The following is a 22677-nucleotide window of genomic DNA, read 5'->3' on the forward strand; positions in this document are numbered from 1 at the left end:
CTGACGTAAAACATTTTGCCGAAAACCATACTTGCCACTATGACCTTGACCTCTGTGATTAAAAAGTCACTAACTATCGAAGGTGGCCGAGGGGAATTAAATTTATGTGTAATCCGACAGCCGAGGTTGGTTTAGTCAGCCTAGGTTATGGCGTGCCATAATGTCCTCCCATAAACACGCTATAGTTCCTTAAAATCAATAGCAAGTTTAACACTGAATCAGTGGTTAACTGTCACTAAAGTTTTTATCTCGATTCCTGGATTTTATGACACCTTGTCTATGGTTGCATTAGTTTATGACCTTCATCAATCATTCTTATTATATCAGTCAGATGTAGTTGAGTACCGACCAGTGTGCAATATTTTATGATCGTTCTTGACAAGTTTTAATAATATTTAATATTGCAAAATATTGCAAAAAACTGATACTCGATCTCGATTTCCCGGAAATAGGCAATTGCAGGTCGAGTATCAGTTTTAAGCGAGCGAAGACTTCACTTATACGAGGCAATACTATATCCACAAAGTCATCATAATTTATATAAGTCGTAGTATTTTTGTTTAGTTATTTTTTTTATAACATTCCCTTAAATGTTATTACGAGTAATAGGACGAGGCAAAATTCATACTTCGTTAAACTAATGGAACCGAAAATGTAGTGCTAAGTCATTCTTTGCAGATATACTTTTAGGCACTAATATTATAAAAAGATAAAATTATGTCTCTGGCAAACTTTGAACCTACTAAAAAAAAATTGTATTTTTTTTTACAAAATGAAAGTGTCATCCTAACTATTGTTTTCAATGCAAAATTATCTTTGCTTATCTGTTGCCGGTTCGCAGCAAAACTAATTAAGTATAATAAAAAATGAAACTCAAATAAGAAATGTTCAAATTATGTTATAGAATAATATTAAATAATGATAGAAAAACTATTTTAACAACAAGTTTCTGGTATCCGATGTAAAAGTTGCGTTATGTAGACAGTTAGGCAATACAGCTGTGGCCTACTAGATCGACATTTCATCTGTCATTCGTCGCACATACCATCCGTGTGTAGTTGATACTATCTGTTATAGTTCGGCCATTCAGAGAATGCGTTCCTGACACGTCGCGATTGAACTGACGACGTAACTTTGCAATGGCGTTGCAGTTACGATAAAAATATTTTTGCTGGTTGTTTACCGTTTTAACAATTGAGGAGCATTAAAACAACATTATTATATCAATAATCAATGAATGTAGTTACGTCGTCAGTTCAATCGCGACGTGTCAGGAACGCATTCTCTGAATGGCCGAACTATAGTATCTCAATGGCATTTGGCAATACAAACGTATGAAACTTGTTAAACAATAACCGTGGGCGTAATAAATTGATTTTTGTTGTGACCGTTATGAATTTATCTAAAACGTTAAATTAGTGAATTTGAAAATTGATTGTTTAGATTAAGGATAAGTTGCACCATTTCACCATAACCATACCCAATCGGAGATTATCTATACCAAACCATTTGCAGTTGTCATGCAAATGGTTTGGTATAGATAAATTGTGCAACTCACGTTAGATACCATGTTTTATCTTTAAAATTAATTACGATTTATTTTTATCCATTTCAAAATCCATCACGCAAAGCAAAGACTGACCCAAGGGCATGCACGTTTTAAGTGAATAAAGCAACAGCCCACTTCGTTATACGCCTTGAAAATCCTCGGGACACAGAAAGTATCTTTTTAGCTTTTTTATCGTCCCACTGCTGGTCACAGGCCTCCTCTCACATGGAGAAGGATTGAGCGTTAATCACTACGCTTGCTCAATGCGGGTTGGTGATTTCAGACTTTTGAGTCCAGGTTTTCCTCGAGATGTTTTGCTTCACCTTTAATTAGTCATTTGGTGTCTTCTAAAGAATATAACTTAGTTTAAAGATGCTTACCTGTCCAGTAATAGTAAAGAGTATAGCTAGAAGTATCCGCAGCGGTAATCTCGCGCGGTATGCTCGGTGTGACCACAGCCTATGCACACCCGCCGTGATGCCAAACCCGGATGTGTATATAGTGCCTAATGCTGAAACCACATGAACACGTAAAAAAATCTATACGTTTTAATACAGTATACCTACCTAATGCTTTGAAATAGTAGTGTCAGTTTCAGGCCCAATTAAAATAAATATGTAATAAATAAATGTGAATAAACACATTTTTTTTGTAATAGATTGTGAACATTTATTAAATGTTGTTTTGGATGGTATTGAATGTAGGTATTAATATTACTTTATTCAAATGGAAAATTCCACTATAGATATTGGATCAAAAAACTGTATTGAAAAATACAATGATTTTGTTTAGCAAAAGCATTAATTAACGTAATACTCGATCCCATTCTTACATAATATGAAAATTGATTTAATACACGGAATTGTTTTCAACTCAGGCGAAGAAATTCCATGTTGAGAGCTTCTCAATTATCTGAACTCAAAACAAATTATTGAATTAACTCAAAAACAAACTTGAAACAACAAATCTACTTTAAATGTTACACGTTTCGCAAAAGGAACTCGTATTTTGGAATTGCTTAGCTAAGAATATGTGCCGTAACGAACCGCGTTTATTATTACGAGTTAGGCGCCAAATAAATATGAAAAATAGTAGAATTGATAACTTACCAAATAATATGGTTAACAGCTTAACTTGGTTACTAATCATCAGGTACAGTCCGTAAATAGAAACTAAATGCAAGAGAACTTGTACTGTAAGGTCCGGCCATCTAATTTGAGCCTTAAACTCCATGGCTTCATACTTTTTTAGATCAAAATCAGAATCACTTTTCACTTCACTAGCACTGTCCCGTAATACTGTGTTATTGTTCTCGAATTGATCAACTTTGTCATTTTTGTACGTGGGGTGACGAATTTTTAGTTCGGAATGCATGTTTTCGTCACACATTTCGAGGTTTTGCTGCGCTGGAGCCATTTCTGTGAAAGACAAAAAAAAAAACGTTTTAATAAAACTTTTTTTATATGCCTATCTTTGCAGTAAAATTATTGAACTATATAACAAATATTTAATGAAAAAGTGTTTTTTAAATGTGCGGACGTTTATAATCAGATACCTTTTCAAAAGGGGTCCTAAGTATAAATCGTTTCACGAATTTTCCAATCCAATGCACGGTTTACTTGGAACTGCTTGTTAGACGGCTGCTCACCATTTATCTGTGTATACGCATCAAATACTACTCGTACGGTTTTATCATTTATATATGAACCTTTAGGATAATCAGTTAGTGTCTGCCTTATCGCTGTATTAGTAAACACAGGTGTTCCGAAAATTTTATACCTATTGATGTTGACGCAACGTGTGTTACTTTGATAAAGTATATGAAGGTTGGTCACTTCCTACGGTTTTATGAGTCATTGTGTGCTATCTAAGATAGTCTGGCATATGTTTGTTTTGCTGTTGGTCATTTTAATATATCATTCGCTGCAGGATTATCGGTTACTCATAATTATATTTTTGTGTACATTTACCTATTCGTAATTATTATTCTACTAAAATTTGTACCTTCAGAACTCTTGTCGTAAGCCTCTTATGTCTGATCATTTATCAGACGGTCTTGTTATTAAAGCTAAAATTAGTGGCAGAAAATTCTCGGTTCAAGGACAAAGGATAATGAATGTAGTCATTTTCAAAGTTAGGTACCATTATGTCATGCTTATTACTTCAGCAAGGGCCTCTGGGAGGAAACAAGCAGTGAGTAGGTGGAATGACTATTCACCATACCTACCTACCGTACTTGTGTTATGTTAACACATATGAGGCAACCTAGAGACATGGCGAATAAAACACCTCGAAATAAAAGTGACTGACTTACCTCCGGTTTCTAAACACCCAGGCATTGACGAAATTCAATACATTTTATATCGAAAAATATAGATAAATTAGACTTAGAGGGTGCTCAAACATCGGCTAATATTCAGCTATTTTTTTTTCTTGAGCGTAGTTATTGTTACAGGTACCTAAAGCCTTACTGACGAATATAAGCTACCATTTTGATAAGACTTCACTCAGACTTAGATCATACGATAGGTCTGACTAAATTACCTACCCATTCCCGGTGCCTATAGTTAAAGTTAATATTTGATTAATCCAGTTGAATGTAGGAGTTAGCGTGTCTAGTTGACGGTATCGGAATACAAATCTATGAACATAAAATAGTTCGTCTGTTCATTTTCTATGTGTCACTCATCCAATTATTATGACTAGACATGAGCGTGGAAATACATTTCTGACAAACATAGCTAGTTGGTAGTAAAATGTGCGCATTGTATGAAATCAATCATTGTATTTTGTGATTTATCATCCGCTTATCACAATTCGTATCAGAAGATATTAGCTGAGATCCATAAACCGCCTATTGTTAATAATAGAATAGAGTTGTCAACAGATAAAATGACGTAATGACTAGTTAAGAGCTAAAAATAGAACTCAGCTTAAGCGTAGCGTAGTTGTAACGAAACAGTCATTACACGAAAATAAAAGTTACGTGTTCGGTTTAGTCTTTTTAGATTGGTAAGGTTTTTTAAAACATAATTATTGACTTATCAAGACAGTTTGCTAAAAATAGATATTTATGTGGATATTTTTGCAAAAAAACAGTGGTTAAATTCTATTTCTAAAGCATGTAACTATTTATCAACCAACCACATTCCACAGGCTTGACAGCAATTTCTTTTATACAGTATTTTATTAAACGCAGCCGCCGAGAAAAGTACACACACATTTCTGTTTATTGGTTTGCAGTAAAACGTTTTTCCTATAAACTTCATCAACAAAATACTACCACATTTTTAGGTCTTTTGCTCATACTTTACAAACATTACGTAGTTATTTTATGTTCACTATCTCAATGCCGACCAAAGGATGCCATACAATTTATCGCCAAGATAAAATATTTCAACAAGAAAATCTTGGAATATGCTTTACTTGATTGTTCCAAATTTCCATTTACATGTTAACAGAAATATTCGAAGTGCAGGAGTTTCTTACTGTCCTAAAAGTATAACTAAATTGAATTCCAATGTAAATTAGGAAACGTAATAACAAATAATCATTTCCGTCTGTCATTTTGAAATTGTTTAGATTTCCCAAAAAAAATACCAATTTGTTTTCCGTATCTAATATAAACCTGGAAAACGGCGGCTTGTATGATTTCTGATCATCAAAATTCTTTTGTGTTTTAATAATAAGGTCTTTCTAGGTATTTACTTATTTTGTTTGATCCAGTTGTAAAAGGTCAAACAGAATCCACTTTTGTTGTTTAGTAAGTAAATGTTTCTTTTAAGTTAAATATTACTTTTCGTTCACTAACAAAATGTTTGACATTAAGATTACATTAGCCCTTGGTTTCTAGAATTCATACGTTATGAAAATACTTATTTTTCTTATAAAAAATAAACCTTAGATTGCCAATATACCTAACCATGTAAATCCTGAAATTGGCAATAATTGTTGAATATTTCGAGAGTAATGAAAATTCCTCGGTATTACGTCATTGTGGAAAAGGTTCATCAGAAATCCGACGCTGACTTTCGAGAGACACAGTTATCAAATTAATTCATGATTCCTTTAGTTGGAGTTTCGAACTTCGAAACTGCCCCAAGTTCTTAAGACATTTAAATAAATCGTTTCAACATTTTGTCTGGTCCTTCAAATACTTTAAAAGGTTAGTAAATAGAAACTTATTTATGCTAAATTATGAATTATCAAAGAAAGCATTAAAAAAAAATAGATTTGCTTAAAAAAATGTTTTCTTGTTTGAAATTGTAGGTACAGATCTTTTATCAGAATGCATCTTATCTACGTCAGTTAAGGACGAAACCATTTGAATTACCGTGCCAATAATGTCGTGAGTGATGCAACATTGTGAATGGGTCGTAAAGCCACGCATTTTAATTACGTACAATTACCATTGTTTTTCTCCATGCACGATAGTGTGCGCTATTGTTATGAGTAGACATCGGATTATATGCATTTGCATGTTTGCATATGCAAATGCATATTATGCTATTATTTTAGCGTTATTGCATATTTTGGTACTTTTTCATTGATAGTGCATATTTCAGTATTTATACGTGATAGACGTGTTGTACTACGCCAAAGAGTATAATAATAATTAGTACGCTCTCCTCAGTGCGCTTTCGCCAAAGAGTATATCTCGGCAGAAATGGCGCCAAATTTCAAGTTCTGTCCGGTAACGTCAGTTGACGTCGAAAGGTCATTTTCAGCCTATAAATTAATTTTAAGTGACAAACGTCACAAATTTGCGGCAGAAAACCTTGAAAAATATGTAATTGTATATTGTCACAAGAATTACAACTAATAGTACCTCTATGTATATTTAAATATATGTTCTGAAAATAAAAGTTAATTCTAATAGTGGTTTTTTAATTGTGCATATTTTGTGCATATTTCGCTCTTTTTTAGTGCATATTTGCATGCATATTTTGGCATTTTGATAGTGCATATAATCCGATGTCTAGTTATGAGCTATCAAAGCATGAGACTCTAGAGTACCTACCTAAAAGAAATTGTTGTGTTTGGTTCTCTTAACAGCTACGTTATTATTGAAAAACAAATCGCTATTGCTTAGAGCAGTCAGCCGGCCAAAATATTTGGAATGTATTTTTATTTAAATTTTCCAGAAAAAGAGGGTTTTTAATAAAACTTCTAAGAAAGAAGTAATTTTGAAAACTATATAAAGTTAAATAAATGATTTGAATAAATAGTTTTTCATTTTAACTCACTGTCTGAAACATATTTTTATGAAATACCTCGTATTTGTATAAGCGTAAATAACAAAGTTTTATTACGTTTTACAACGAATCCGTCCAATGGAAAACCCTATCAAAAGTTTTTCATTAAAATGTAGTAGGGACTTCAAATTAGTATTTGATATGCAATTCTATGATAATTGTTTTATTATTTATTATTGCTTTTTGTGAAAAGCTGGTCAAAACTACGTTCACGTAGGTAATAAGTTTAAAATAAAAATATCCTGTATGTAGGTATCCTTCATACCAAATATTCATTATCTTAATGATCATCGTATTATCATCAAACATTAAAGATATGTTATATAAGCCAGGAATTTCATATACCAACTGAGGTATAATCAAGTAGTAACATGATAAGGTGTAATCCTAGATAGGTGCTCAAAATATTACCCTACAGGTACCTAGTTATTAGGTAATATTTACCTAAAGTCTAGACTTAACATTTACATTCCATGGATTCTTTGACTGGCACGAGTGAATATTTAGGTGTTCTGAAAGGGAATAGATGTGAACAGTTTTTCAGTTACCTGAAAAGAGCGGTCTTATATATTCGGCCATTTGTCTACCTTCGCCATCACCTATGAGCTAATACTCGTAATAATATTATATACTTTTGGCACGCTAACAACTGATTTCAGACCTTCGTGGCGTGTCAGATCTATCAGTATGCTATGTTTTTGTACTAAAGAGATCTGTTACGTCAAAATAAACATTTCCTTATTTTTTTGAATGAAATCAGAAAATAGAAAAAATAATAAAACTAGTCGCCTAAAATACTTGCAAAAATTAATTACACCCGACTAAAACTACTTTCTTTTTACGTAGTTATTCAAGGAGTCTAAAAATATAACGTTCTTACATGACTTATAAAAATACGTTGTAATGTTCAGCGCTGTTACTGTTCTTGAATATTCATAAGTAACAGTTCTAAACGGCCGATTCTGTACAAGTTTATAAAAGTACTGAAAAGGTCTTGTTTTTTCAACTTCTATTGATTTAGTACGAAAAAGTTGACTACGGCTAGAACCTTACCTAGCGACTAATGAAAATGTTGAAATAATAGTCAGAAATACTGATACCGTAAATCTTTGATTGAGATAAAGTTGGGATATTAAATAAATACTTTGAAGTTGTCTAGGTCAAATTCTATTGAAAATAACACAAAGTCCGAATTTAATGCGGACGAAGTCGCTGGCAGAAGCTAGTGTGAAATAAAATGTTATTAGATAGGTACATTTGTTAGAAAAAAAATATCGTATTTTAATGTAAGTTGTACTTACCTAAAATACGTTTATATACCTAGTTATAAGTACAAATAAATCAGTCTTAAGTAATCGTGATGGCTGATGGGGAACGTGTGTTTTCACAATATGAAAAAGTTGCGTGAAAAGACCTTGGCCTACCTCATTCAGTATGTACAAAATAAGAAATGTAGCCACCTAGTGAGCATTTTCAATAAAATCTTTTCAGAGTTACTTTATCATTGCTGCTCGAAAGAGTTTAATTAAATTTTTATTTTTGCCAGAACCGGGTATAAATAAAGTCTTAGAATTCTTTCCCCTATTTTATTTGCCGTTGATATTGACATTCCTTTTTAGATTACAAGCGACATGTTACAAATTGTTGTATCTGAAATTTAATCAAACCTACCTTGGATGAAGAACTTCAAGAAATCAGAGGCTAACAAAGTAAAACATTTTACTACATCTCATCCCTTTAATACGTTAAAGAAATGTTTTCTAATATTATAACAAAAAGATGAAATTTCTAAAGCACTGAAGTGATTTATGAACAAAGACTGCTGAAGTCGACTTCTTAACAGAGGTAGGCCTTTTAGGATTTATATGGGGTAATTGCTAATTGAATATGTTTGCTAAGAATTTATATGACCAAATGATGTGTCCCAAAACTGGGTCCCATTTAAATATAGTAGGTACTTATTATATTTTTCTCGTATTTATACAAGTTTTTCGAAACGTATTATAAATTTCAGTTATGCTAAATATTTTGTCGCATAAATAAATAAACAAAAATCTGTTTCAATTTTCAGTTTGCATTTTCAGTGAGGACGAGTTAAAATAAATAGGTTTTGAAATAAACTGCAATATTTTCGTTCCATGTTTTCTTTTATGGCCAACGTACAGCTAACATTTTTTCAGACGACCTCGACAGGTTTCAGTGTTACAGCGTTGGAGGACAAGGTCAAGTTCACGTCTACGCGGTATTCTTCAAGCCGTTCCTAATATTCTATCCATCTGTTGATTTCATTACTAGAGATAGAATTTTGACATTAGCCTCATACAAGCAATATCAAACTATGTATATATAGTTTGCAAAACAACATATAAATAGAATACCGTAAATGTCTAATACCACTCTAGGTCTCTCGTACCGTCTACTTTTCTGAATTGTAGACGTCTCGGGCAAATTTTATGAGTTTTTCTAAAGAATCTGTACATATCTCTGTATCTATATCTGTACATACATCTGTATAACACAATCGGTGTCAGTCAATATTTTCCTTGGATAGATACCAAGGAAAGTAAAGATTGAATTAGGAAAGTCTTTTTGTCATTCTATTCAAGCAGATTGATAAGGCCTGTGAGAGGGCAGCATGGCAAATGCTGGTTGTTAGGTCGTAAGGAGATTACGACATCTAATAGGAACAAGAAACAGAAGTGATAAATGAGGAAGATTACATCTAAGGTACAGACACAAAACATAGACAGCACAACCATAGTCATTAGTTACTGCTAAGGGTACGTTTTAATCAATCAAAGAACTTGGGCTAGGAATAGAACATTTTTCTAGATCCTTTAGTACTCATTATAGAATCTTTGAAAATGCAGTGCGTTTGCTTACATTAAATTGAATGCAACTTTTTTTTGTGCTAGTTTATTTAATAACATCAGGAGAGTAGGTACTGCTAAAGTGACTAATTAAAAAATGCAACTGTTATTCATTAACTCCCATAATGATAAGATGAAAATAATCAGAATTGGATGAATAATGCCAAACTATAATTTCAAGGTTTCCAAAAAAGCTTAGTAATGAAAACACTCGCATTGAACAAATCCGTAATTAAAACGACGAATAATCCAGAAACGTGAGGCAAGTAGTAAAAGCTATTTTGAACCAGACAAACAATAATTATGAAAGTGAACGAATTTGCAAATACCATACTAAAATAATAAACACACATTTGAATCGACAATAGTCATAACAAATTACCAGACAGATTAGATTTGAAGTGTTGTCTATGACTATTATAACATGTTTGAATCGTGAATATGAAAGTAACTGGGTAATTTACATACACTATAGTTCGGCCATTCAGAGAATGCGTTCCTGACACGTCGCGATTGAACTGACGACGTAATAACATTCATTGATTATTGATATAATAATGTTGTTTTAATGCTCCTCAATTGTTAAAACGGTAAACAACCAGCAAAAATATTTTTATCGTAACTGCAACGCCATTGCAAAGTTACGTCGTCACACAGTAGATCAACGCCATACAAGCGTTGGGACATAGGATATTTAAATATCCAAATGTCAATTTTTGAAAAACGAGTTATGCCATCGTATTTGTCTTCTTATTAGCTGTTAAAAATGTTACTAGCATTTTCTGATTGGACTCTTACATCGAGAGCTATAGCGCAAAATGTGATTTAAATGTATGGGAAGTGACTTAAAAACTGATGTATCTCGAGATTCCCTTCGCCTTTCGACTTGATTTTTTTATATGGTAATAAGACATATATTTGGCACATTTTCTTCAAACAAACATGGTGCGATAAATGTGCCCGTTTTAAGATACAAGTATAGACCGATTTTTGCAATATCATCTACATATTTATTTATAAGTTTCACATATTTTATCTCTGAATCTCACTTCAGTGGTGACTCACTGATATGGTCAGGCCATAACTCATTGGTGCACCGATAATATAATCTCTGGAAATAATTATATACTACTAATGAGATAATTTGTTAATTTTTGGTAATTTGTTATTACCTAAATTTTAATGAGGTGATTAGCTATTTTTTTGAAAAATTAGCTAATTACTTATAAAAGACCTTTTTATTGTTTACAATAAGAACTCGAATCGATTTTTAACATACCTACCCTCATTAGTGCCAATTTTGGAAACCATATAAATAGGTGCATTACTTGAAGAGCATTAGTTGTAATTTCATCCTCATCCGAGTGTTGTCATTATGTCTTTTCACGGTTTCGGTACTTACCTCGACCTTTACATTTCTCTACGTGAAGGTGGTGATATTCGGGACTATAATCAATTATTTACGTCTCTGAAAACCAATAGTGATTTTCAGTTAAGAGACGCAGTTGAAAAAGAACTTAAAGAATGGTGTCGTAGATTTTGTTATCGGATCTATGCTAAATGGATGAAATCTTCAAGAAATCAAGAAGCATTTATGCGGAAGTATTCCTCCTGGTTGCAAGCAGATATCAAATGGCCAGAAAATTGGAAAGAGAATGTTATTATACCCGAAGAAGAAATAGACGAGGCATCTGAAGAACCAACAGCGACAACATCCGATTCTTTCACAAATGTTGTGATGAATCCGGAATGTCGGGTTTCCGACGCATCTACATCTACTTCGATAGAAAGCCGCAAACCTTTTGAAGAATTATCGAACAAACAAAAAAGAAGACGCACAGAATCGAGTTGCAGCTCCCATAGCATGGAAGAAATCGTCTTCTCTGCTCAAACGAGCCTCAAATCATCTGGAAAAAAAGATGTGGCTGAAATCCTGCAGTACCTTTTAGAAAATCCAGAGCAAGTCTCTAAAGTAAAGCAGTTTATTCAATTTGGAGAAATGAAAGAAATATCATCCCAAAAAGCTTTGGCATTATATGTCACTTTAAGACTATCAAAGTTTCGATACATAACACTAAGAGATTTCAGTGAAAAGGAAGGAATTTGTAAATACCCTAGTTATTATAAACTTCAAGAAGAGAAGAAAAAGTGCTACCCTGACAACAGTGCTGTAACAATAACAGAAACTTCTGTTAAGATTAAACTTCAAGCTCTGTTAGATTTAACTGTAAATAGACTTATTCAGTGTTTGGACATAAGTCTTGACAAAGATGAACTCCTGCTAATAAGCAAATGGGGGTTTGATGGAGCCTCAAATCAAAGTGTACATCAACAAAAGTCGGATTGTTCAAATCAAGAACTACAAAGCGTGTTCATGGCGAGTCTTGTGCCATTGAAGCTCACAACTCAAGATGGATGTATTATTTGGCAAAACCAACGGCCTTCATCAACGTCTTTCTGCCGACCCATTATGTGGAAGTTCATGAAAGAAACGGAGTTTAATGTTAAAAACGAAATGACTAATATAGAAACAGAAATAGAAAGTTTAAATCCAACGAAATGTGAAAATGCAACTATCAAGCATAAATTGCTCTTGACAATGATAGATGGAAAAGTGGCATCCTATATCTCTGGCACTTCTACAGCAGTTTGCGATTTGTGTAAGGCGCGTCCGAAGGAAATGAACAATATAGAATTGGTTCAGAAAAAACCAGTGGACGAAGATATGTATAAATATGGATTAAGCAGTCTTCATGCATGGATCCGTGCCATGGAATGTTTGCTTCATATAGCATATAGATTAGACATTAAATCTTGGCAATCAAGAGGAGACGATGCCAAAAAATCTGTAGATGAAAGAAAAAAGAACATTCAAGACAGATTCAGAAAAGAAACTGGTTTATTATTAGACGTTGTAAAACAAGGCAGTGGGACGACAAACAACGGAAACTCAGCTAGAAGGTTCTTTCAAGATCCAGCCAAAACTGCTGATATAACTGGACTAGACGTTGCTTTAGTGCAAAGACTTGGTGTGATCCTACAATGTATTTCTTCTGGTGAAAAAATTATTGTAAACAAATTTAATGAATTCTGTATAGATACTGCAAAAATGTTTACCAATCTTTATCCATGGTATTATATGCCTGTGAGTATTCATAAGTTGCTTATTCATGGAGCTCATATAATTGAGCATTTGTCTATAGTGCCAATCGGTTTTTTGTCAGAAGAAGCATCTGAAGCGAGAAACAAAGATTTTCGTAAATTTAGAGAGTCTCACTCGAGAAAAAGTAGTAGTATTAATTGTAATGAAGATGTACTTCATAACCTGCTTCTCACTTCAGATCCTTTTTTGACAACCATACGACCAAAATTGGATCGTAACGTAAAGAGAAATATGTTTAAAGAAGTTTATGAAATGATAGTCACAGAAGAAAATCAAGTAGAATTTTGTGACGTTATGAATTTAATATCTGATAGCGATTCTGAAGAATCTGAAATAGAATCTGATGATGATATTTTCTGTGACTAACACTTTCTTTTAGACTATTGATTTTTATGATGCTTTATGATGCTGTTCTTCGTTTTGTTTGTTATATTGAATATTTGTTTTTACTGTTTTTATCATGTCTAAATATTAGTGTCAACCAATTTAAAATTTTGTCCTTACTTTATCATTATGAAATTAGTTATTAGTAAATTGTAGTTAAGTACTTCAATAAATATCTTAGTAATAGAATTGTAGGTATATTTTGATGTTTTTACATATTTTATTATTTGTAATTTATTATTTTTTTAGTAACTAAGCGTGACAATAAAATATTTTTTTGTTTTTCATAAAAAACGACTGCTTTTATTTAATTTAATTTCAGTCAACCATGCGCCTATTTATATGGTTTCCAAAATTGGCACTTATGAGGGTAGGTATGTTAAAAATCGATTCGAGTTCTTATTGTAAACAATAAAAAGGTCTTTTATAAGTAATTAGCTAATTTTCCAAAAAAATAGCTAATCACCTCATTAAAATTTAGGTAATAACAAATTACCAAAAATTAACAAATTACCTCATTAGTAGTATATAATTATTTCCAGAGATTATATTATCGGTGCACCAATGAGTTATGGCCTGACCATATCAGTGAGTCACCACTGAAGTGAGATTCAGAGATAAAATATGTGAAACTTATAAATAAATATGTAGATGATATTGCAAAAATCGGTCTATACTTGTATCTTAAAACGGGCACATTTATCGCACCATGTTTGTTTGAAGAAAATGTGCCAAATATATGTCTTATTACCATATAAAAAAATCAAGTCGAAAGGCGAAGGGAATCTCGAGATACATCAGTTTTTAAGTCACTTCCCATACATTTAAATCACATTTTGCGCTATAGCTCTCGATGTAAGAGTCCAATCAGAAAATGCTAGTTAACATTTTTAACAGCTACTAAGAAGACAAATACGAGGGCATAACTCGTTTTTCAAAAATTGACATTTGGATATTTAAATATCCTATGTCCCAACGCTTGTATGGCGTCGATCTACTGTGCGTCAGTTCAATCGCGACGTGTCAGGAACGCATTCTCTGAATGGCCGAACTATAGGGAACCGTTTTTTTTATGAACCCTGTACTGTATTATGTTATTTTTCATTAACGACGACGATAAATATGTACAATTGTACACACTATATATACAAACTTAAACTAGGTACTTATCTTTACACAAAAGTAAAAATAAAATACTATATACAAAACATATATAAGAACATCGATTAGGCGTCAAAGTATTCCTCCTTTAATGTATTATTCCTGTTCAAAATTGTTCCCGTTTTGGATGTTTGTAATACAGGAAAATGAATTTCGTTGTATCTCGTGTCATTAGGTATTTGTAAAGACTATTATCAATAATTGCCAGTGAAATCATGTTTAATCCATTCGAAGAATACACTCTTCCTGCTATCTACAGGAGGTAATAACATCAGGATAAGAAAAATTGCAATCACTATACCTATCTATATTATCTCTGAACTAAAAAATAATAGCCGTTATTATTCGGTGCCAAAAATAGCTGTTATCAAAACGTGTTGTGGCAAGCGCAGTTTATGATATCTTTACACGTGATTAAAATGAATTAGGCTAACATTTTTGTAACTTCCTCTTTCATTTAGTTTAATTAATATATTTTATAGGTTGCAACTCTAATCCCTTGATGAAATACATTTTATTGGTCTATGCATATAACTAGTTAACAAATTTTATATAATTTGTGTGTGGTGGGCTATGAAAAGAGTTCGCACCTCCTTATTGTAACGTTAAATGTTGAGCAAACAACGAGCAGTTTTCAGAAACTGTTAATGCGAAATATTTGTGGATACATGGCCGCAGCAAATAACAAACCCAATAATATAAAATTCACATGAAACCGTGGTGAAAGCCAGTACTAGGTATAAATACTGTACGAATGTTGAATATTTCCTAGAAATCAATGTTACCTCTTAAAACACTTCACATTATCAGCGAGGCGCATTACCGCACAGTTGGAGCTGAACATGAATCATAGAGTTATAGTTAGCTAGATGTGACGTCACTTTAGCATAGACTCGAGGATTTTCCTCCATTATGTTGGTATATTTGACGAGCAACCCACTTTATGCCTAGCAGACTTTGAGACCTTGAAGTCGCGAAGGCCCGCTAGCTACCTTATTAAAATGCGGGTTCCATTAAATTTTAAGATTAAATTGGTATATGTCTACCTAATGTTCCTTAAAAAAATACCTAATAGAATAAAAAATATATCTTAAGTAAACTCAAAAAGACTCTTTGTTCATGCGTTAAATCATATAAGTTCAAAAGATACAATGATCAATGAATAGCATTTGTAAATAATGACAAGAAATATTGGTGTAGCTAAGTGACACTTAATTTAAACGAAAGTGGCATCTTGTGCAGGTGATGAGTTGAAATGAAACGAGTGAAACTGAAGCGATGAATTTCATGTTTTATTTATGAATGAAGGGCCCTGAACCCTAGAAGTTATGTTTACATTTTGTCGGAGCGCTTTCAGCATAATTTTTTCGGGTTTCTTGTGATTATTTCAATTTAATCCGTGGCTCATTTAATTTAAAATCACATTCATACGTAAATGGTTACAAAAAATATTATTATGACGCGTTAATACATTACTGATTAAATAAAGTTGAGAGTGGAAAGCGGATGAAATTAAAATAATCCTTCGCACTGCAATTTACACCCCTTGCTTACCAAGTAAATTCCTGGAAATATTATCTGTTTTGACAACATCGAGAGAAATGCTCAAACACGTGCGAATTTTAAGCGATTTCGCGTTCGTCAATTTAAAATTGAAACACGTTCTCGAAACTAAACGCTTCCTAATTCCTATGATCTCAAATTATGATGGAAGGTCACGTAAATGTTTGCGATAATGTTTACTTAATGCATCTTTGATGTTCTCGCAAGGTTAGCGCCATTCAACTACGACTACCAGTCTCTTCGGTGAAGCGTTACATCTGTCTTTACGATACAAACTGTTGTTGTACATCGTAGGACTGTTACACTCCTCCTCAGTGGGAGGGGGATATATGATAATTTTCCAGTCTCCAAAACTGAACTTTGATATGAACAGGTTTAATTATATATAGTTTGCTATCTATACGTGCTACATGTAGGTAAGTGTTGATATATCCATCCTACATTGTTTCAAATTATCACTTCAATGGTAACAAATTAATTTGGTTTCTAAATAGGTTTTTTATCGCAGAGTTTAATATGTATTTATACCCAAATGTTTTGGTTTTACACGTGACATATTTTGTATTTGTGGCGAGACAGGAAGGGTATACACGTTATATTGAAAATATCTAACATAGACCTTATTTACGACAAAATTAAGATTGTAAATTGCTTGTTAATGTAAAGGCATGTGGACTAATGGTTGATGGCTTACAGTTTATGGAACAAACAAACAATTAATATAAACAATTATTTGGAGTGTGTTGACAAAGGTCACGTCATATCGTTTTACAGAGTAGAAGTGTGAGTCACTCCTACCTACATGTCGAAAAGCTTCTATTGGAAAAAGCATGACTTTGATATTCTGCTGCTGAAATTAAATGCCCCATACATCATTAAATATTTTTTTTGGGTACTTGTTTGAATGTAACTTCACATGAAAAAATCGTTAGGTAGGATTTTCGTTTCATTCTTCAAGTCCTTTAAAATGTTTGATATGTGTCTGACATCTGATAACACTATCGATATTAATGTTTTTGACTAAATTCAAATGAGTCACAGGATAACTACGCATCTACATTTACCTGAAAGGTTCTCGTAAAATCTTATGACGAGTTTCGACCAAAAGTGCGCACATTAAATTCACGTAACATTCATCATTCATAGGTTTAGTGTACCTTGGCGTTCGGTGAGGGTGAGGCCATGTATGTAGATATTATAGCGCAGAAAAGTTACAATATGCTGCGGACATTTTAGCAATGTTTTCACACAATTTGTAACGGTTTGCTAGAGCGAGTAGATCAGAAGAAACATTTGTGGACATCACAGAACCGCAACGTGTCGCCGGCCGAATCTCGCCTTATGCCAACATTCTCAATAACGTAGGGTAGTCGTATTGATAAATTGACTACCCTCGAATAGCGTGATAGGTACCTAAGTGAAACTGACGTATAGTAGGTACCTGCTTCTACCCTTCTTATTCTTGTTTGTATTCGTAAATGACCCTCATAATAATAATAAACCAAACTGTCGGGGTTGAAGTGCCTATGTTCAAGTAATGTTTGTGTTAACCAGTTACTAGAATCTATATACATTAAGTACCTAGGTACATTGTTTTTACCAGCAACAGGATTTGTTTTCTCTTTAAGTAACTATCTTGCACGTGCATACAATCAAAATGAGGTTTTATGATACATTTAGATATGAGAAAAGATAGAATTGAAATCTTTGATAAGGTATAGATAGGTAGGTATAGTAAATTTTATTGGTATCACAAAATAAAAACATTGACCTGTCTCACCCATTAGTTAACAAAGAGTAAAATAACAAGATTGTTAAATTCCAATAAAGCATAAAAAGTAAGGAGGCTAGAAAATCTTCCACTCACTACACTTCTTAGAAAATGGAACACGACAAAAATGATATAATAGTAGGTAGGTACAGTGAAAACTATGCAGTATTAACCTAGTCAGTGCATCCTGTCGTAAGATATCTCACCTTCAAACTATTTAACATCCAAATACATATTTTCACAGAGAATCTCAGCGAAGATGCAAAGAAGACAGATTCCCTTAGGAATACTTACTTATTCAGTAAACGAAGAATTCAGATAATTTAAATAATTTTTAGTTTGTTGTTAACTGAAAAACAAAATAAAAGTTTTTTTCCTCTAGAGTTAAAATAAAGTTAAGTAAAATGAACTATATTTTAGGCGTGTAAAAAATGTTACTACAAAGTTTTCGTCAGTGTTCTTTGTCAGTTCTTTAATATTTAACTAATTCTACTTACTTTGAGATTATCAGTTAGTCGTGCTATGACGCGATGGTTAAACAGCCTTTCGTGTGTTTCTTCCATAAAAACAGTTTGGATTTTATATATGAACTGCGTCACGTGAATGAAAAAAGTTTGAAATTATGTCGAAAAACTAGTCACAGGACTTAATATCGATTTAGACCGTAGAATCTATCATATCTTTAAAAATGTACATGCGGAACGTACCGTACGTGACTTCCGCTGGACCGTTTTTTTTTTAATCAGGGTAGTCAGGTGAAACATGAACTTTTCGAAACTTGAAAAGTCATCAAAGAGTCACAAAAAATCGATTATGAATTGGAGTGGTCTCTTTTACCATTCAATTCAAAGTGTAATATTGTGTTTGCGCACAAATTGATTGGTGTTTGTACGCGGTATTTGAAACAAGGGGAACCGTATCTATGCCACAGTTCATAATAATTTATATTCCTACCTACTTACTGAGCTATTTTCTTTTTACGTGACGTCATCATTTAAGTAGGGATAAATAGAAACTTGATACCTAACACTCAGAAGGAGTTTAGGTTTCATCTATTCCGTAGATGACGACACCAGAGCGGGAATAGGAGTTATGTATGTTTATTTTAGGAAAATAATAAAAGAGGCAGTCATTGTTTCTCTGATAAAAAACTCATTTTTGGTACTGCACCTAATTTAATAATTTTTGGTACACAATTACTTTGCAGGAAAGTTCAATTTATAAAATATTACCAATATATTATAAGCCTCTCGAGGTAGCATAGGAAATCTATCCATTAGGGGGAAAACAGTCGAGGTGATGTCATGTCAGTGAGACATAAAGTAGACTATGTATAATACTGTATTATTAAATATACATAATACCAAAGATTTTCAGAATCAAAAAGACAAGGAAACAACTTCAACAAATTACGAATCTGGAGGAAAACTTCGTGAGGAAATCTCAACCATTAGGTTATTCCCTGACGCTTGGGTGTGTTTGCCACATTTTCTCAATAAACAGTATTTGCACATTACATAAATGCATTCTAAAATATGGCTGCAGAGCATTTGCTCAAGAATATTCAATGGAACAAACAAGTAATAATCAGGGAGCGAGTTCCCTAGGCGATGTTTGCGCGCGCTTACTCCGCCCTGGAGCCTACAATAGGAATGTTTTGTTGGTTGTTTGATTTCAAGTTTAATTCAATAGACAAATGAACAATTATTAATACATTTGATAACTGAAAAAGCTACGGATTTCTATTCCCTTATAATCGTTTAGCAATCATATGACGTCTTCTCTCAACATCATCAAAAAATCCCTGTGATATATTTATTGGAGCTAGAAAAAAATATGTCAACGACCTCCAAACTATTTGTACGAGCGCGACAACATATTAACAGAATTAAAATACACTTGCGGCAGAAGTAAGTAGCACAGTAAGATGACAAAATAATTTGAATTGTATGTTCCCTAATTTATTCGGCCTTATGTGATGTGTGGCTGTAATTGTGAGCCAGTCTGTCTCTATGCTACTCAGATACACGTGAGTATACATGACTCAATACTACACACATGCACGAAGTATACAATTGAGTGAGTATAAACATCCATCGCTCTCAATAAAAGATTTTATTTTGACAACTTGACAACAAGCGCTTTACATTCGAATGGGCTGCGAAGTAATGTTAACTATAATAAAATTTAGTAATGTATACCCCTATAAATTACACTATGTTTATAGTACATTATAACTGTTTGAAAATTAACCTCGAGGACGTAGGAAAACAAATGATAAGATAATTTTCTTTCCTTTCGTAATCATGTAAGACTGAATTATGTTTGCTAAGATTTATTGTATTATTAAAACCTAGTACCTACTTTAGATTGAAATGCTCTATATTTTAAGATCGAAATAGTTTGAAATTCCAATGCGTTAAATATTCGAAGAAACAGTCACGAACCGAAATATGAATGCACACTCGCATTGATATTTAAATGTTCTTTTTGTATTGCTGGCGAATGTTTACAAACTGAAATACATATTTATGTAATACGGCTTCGAGTATTTTAGGAATCGATTTTGAAAGATGAAATATATCCATTCACGTGTTGGTAAGATGCGTTAGTGTGTCATGTCTAATAACTTCTGAGGAATGACATCACTGACTAGATTATGTCATATTTATATTAATGCGTTCGTTCAAGGCCTACGAAACGAGCTAGCTGAAACGACTGGGGAGGGAGAAAGTATTATAATAGTATTACTTAACGATGAGGACAGGATTGTGACGTCATGTGCCATTTAGATGGTCTGTGGGCACTTCATGCATAAAAAGTAGGTTGAAGCTCTCGTCGGGGATAGAAACCTACAGGAATACCTGCCTATGCATGTTGAAAATGAGTATCGGCACATACTAATATTTCCTTTTACATGTTTCTCTGAGAGAGCTTTAGCTATTGTCCTATTCTAACAAAATATAACTTTGGCACTCTGAAGTTAGTAATTTGACGTCTCAAGAATGCGTAGTAGTGTTTTGTTAATCCACTTGAAGTATTGGTAAGTCACTTGTAGCTCCAAATAGGTTCGTAAGCAAGCTGCAGTTGTTAAAATAAATTAACAACTACTTACAGCTACTACGTATGGACTTCAACAAAATGGTAATCTTTTCATCAGTTAAAATCAGTCACATAACTATACCTCAGTTCAAACAATTTAATTAACATAAATCATATAACATAATGCTTTCCTGACCACATTCGAAAGTTCTAGAACATTTGAAACGTCCTAGAAAAACAGAGCACTTGTCTATATTATTGAAAGGTTAATGATGCGTGACCAACGTCAATTTGGTAAACATCGCTCATGGCTACTCTGTAATAAACTCGAGCATTACCTACATTCATAGTTAGAAGCCGGTTAACACCCGATATTTTAAAATGAGTCATTATGGAATCATGATAGAATGATCAAATTATTCAAATTACCTACGTAAACTTTTGATTTTAATATTGTGTAACATCTAGCTGTGGCCTGTAGTTTCAAACGTGTCATCATATCGATGAGGCTACATTTCAACTATCATGAAGTTATTTTACCGTAAACGTATGCAAAACTTCGAAAGTAAAACCCAAAGGCAGATTTAAAGAAACGTGTTGATAATATTTTATTTGTATGTTCGATTCCAGTAACCTTGGTATCAATCTAGAGATTATGGAAAATTACATCGTCAAAAATAAATAAAAGCACTTTCAGTAATGAATTTCTAAAGTGATGTCACCGAGTTTACTCGGTAGCTAGCCTTTGTATGAAACTTACGTTCGTATCCTATATTTCTGTTGCCATGGCAACAGCGCGTTCTATTCGCAACAATATTGCTATAAGTAATTATTCTCGTACAGTTGATGCGATGTTATCATAATACATACACTACGTTAAAATAATGGTTGTTATTAGTGTACTACACCACACATTAATTAGTAGAAGCATCAAATATTATACCAAAATACGTAATACAGTTTATAATCTACAGTTAACCATGTACAAAAAAATCTTTATGATACGTGTGATTAACATATTGAGTTGCTGAAATAGGCGGATGACCCAAAATAAAAAAATTGCGATAAAGGCAGGAGGATGAGGATGATGATGATAAAAATACGGATGAATATTTGTTCTATGGGATAAATTAAATGTTTTAGGTCTTTCAACCGCATCCCGGGGGCACTTCTTACCGTACTTGGATAAAACAAAAGATTTTGCAAATCTGTTCACCAATATTGGGGCCTATGCAAACCGATATTATTTTTCCCTTATATTATTCTCAGAATAGGTAATTATAGATCAAGTACTTAACTGAATGTAAATAAAACATCCGGGTAAATAAAAGTTAAATGATAAAGATGCAAGCATATTGAATGCGTACTAATATTATAACGTTGGAGAGTTTATTTGTATGTTACGTGTTGTAGTATCTGAAACCACTATGCTAATTTGAAAAAAGTATTTCTGTGTTAAATAGCTCATGTATTGAGAAAGGCAACAGGCTAGTTTTATTCAGAAGAAGGTAAACGCTACTAAACTATTGTTGAGTCCGACATTTGAGCTGCTTAGTTAAAGATTACCGTACAATTAATTGATAAATTAACAATTAAAGATCTAATATATGTATACATGGGATCATAATTTGACTGATTTGTGATTTAAATTAGATACAAAATTGATTAAACACATGTTCTAATTAATAATCTGAACAAAATGAAAATGTCATTAGCATAACCAATTACTCTAATGTGTATGCTTCATATACAATGACTAGCATTGTTAGTTCCATATGGTATGGTCACTACTTTTATTTTCTAGTAGGTAATTGAGGTGACTAATTATGTCAATGTGTTTATTTTTGGTTAATCACTCAGTGATCATTACCAGACGATTTGACTTAGTAATCTAATTCAAAATTGTCAATTGCGTTTCC

At 32.9% G+C, this 22677-nt stretch overlaps 1 protein-coding gene across 2 annotated transcripts in view; it reads right to left on the minus strand.

Moving 5' to 3' along the window:
- LOC124629585 ((11Z)-hexadec-11-enoyl-CoA conjugase) overlaps positions 1–22677 on the minus strand; it is a 42733-nt gene that overhangs the window by 18710 nt on the left and 1346 nt on the right. Inside the window, exons 1-3 of one of the 2 annotated variants that reach the window (XM_047163062.1) lie at positions 3105–3250; positions 2659–2967; positions 1930–2060 (exon numbers count right to left, since the gene is read on the minus strand). In XM_047163062.1, coding sequence (XP_047019018.1) covers positions 1930–2060; positions 2659–2965 — 438 coding nt within the window. In that variant the 5' untranslated portion in view covers positions 2966–2967; positions 3105–3250. Of the gene's footprint in view, positions 1–1929; positions 2061–2658; positions 2968–3104; positions 3251–22677 lie in introns of those variants that run through there. The other variant, XM_047163063.1, reaches the window with a different exon arrangement.

The sequence above is a fragment of the Helicoverpa zea genome, chromosome 4, assembly GCF_022581195.2.
Source record: "Helicoverpa zea isolate HzStark_Cry1AcR chromosome 4, ilHelZeax1.1, whole genome shotgun sequence".
Taxonomy (NCBI): Eukaryota; Metazoa; Arthropoda; class Insecta; order Lepidoptera; family Noctuidae; genus Helicoverpa; species Helicoverpa zea.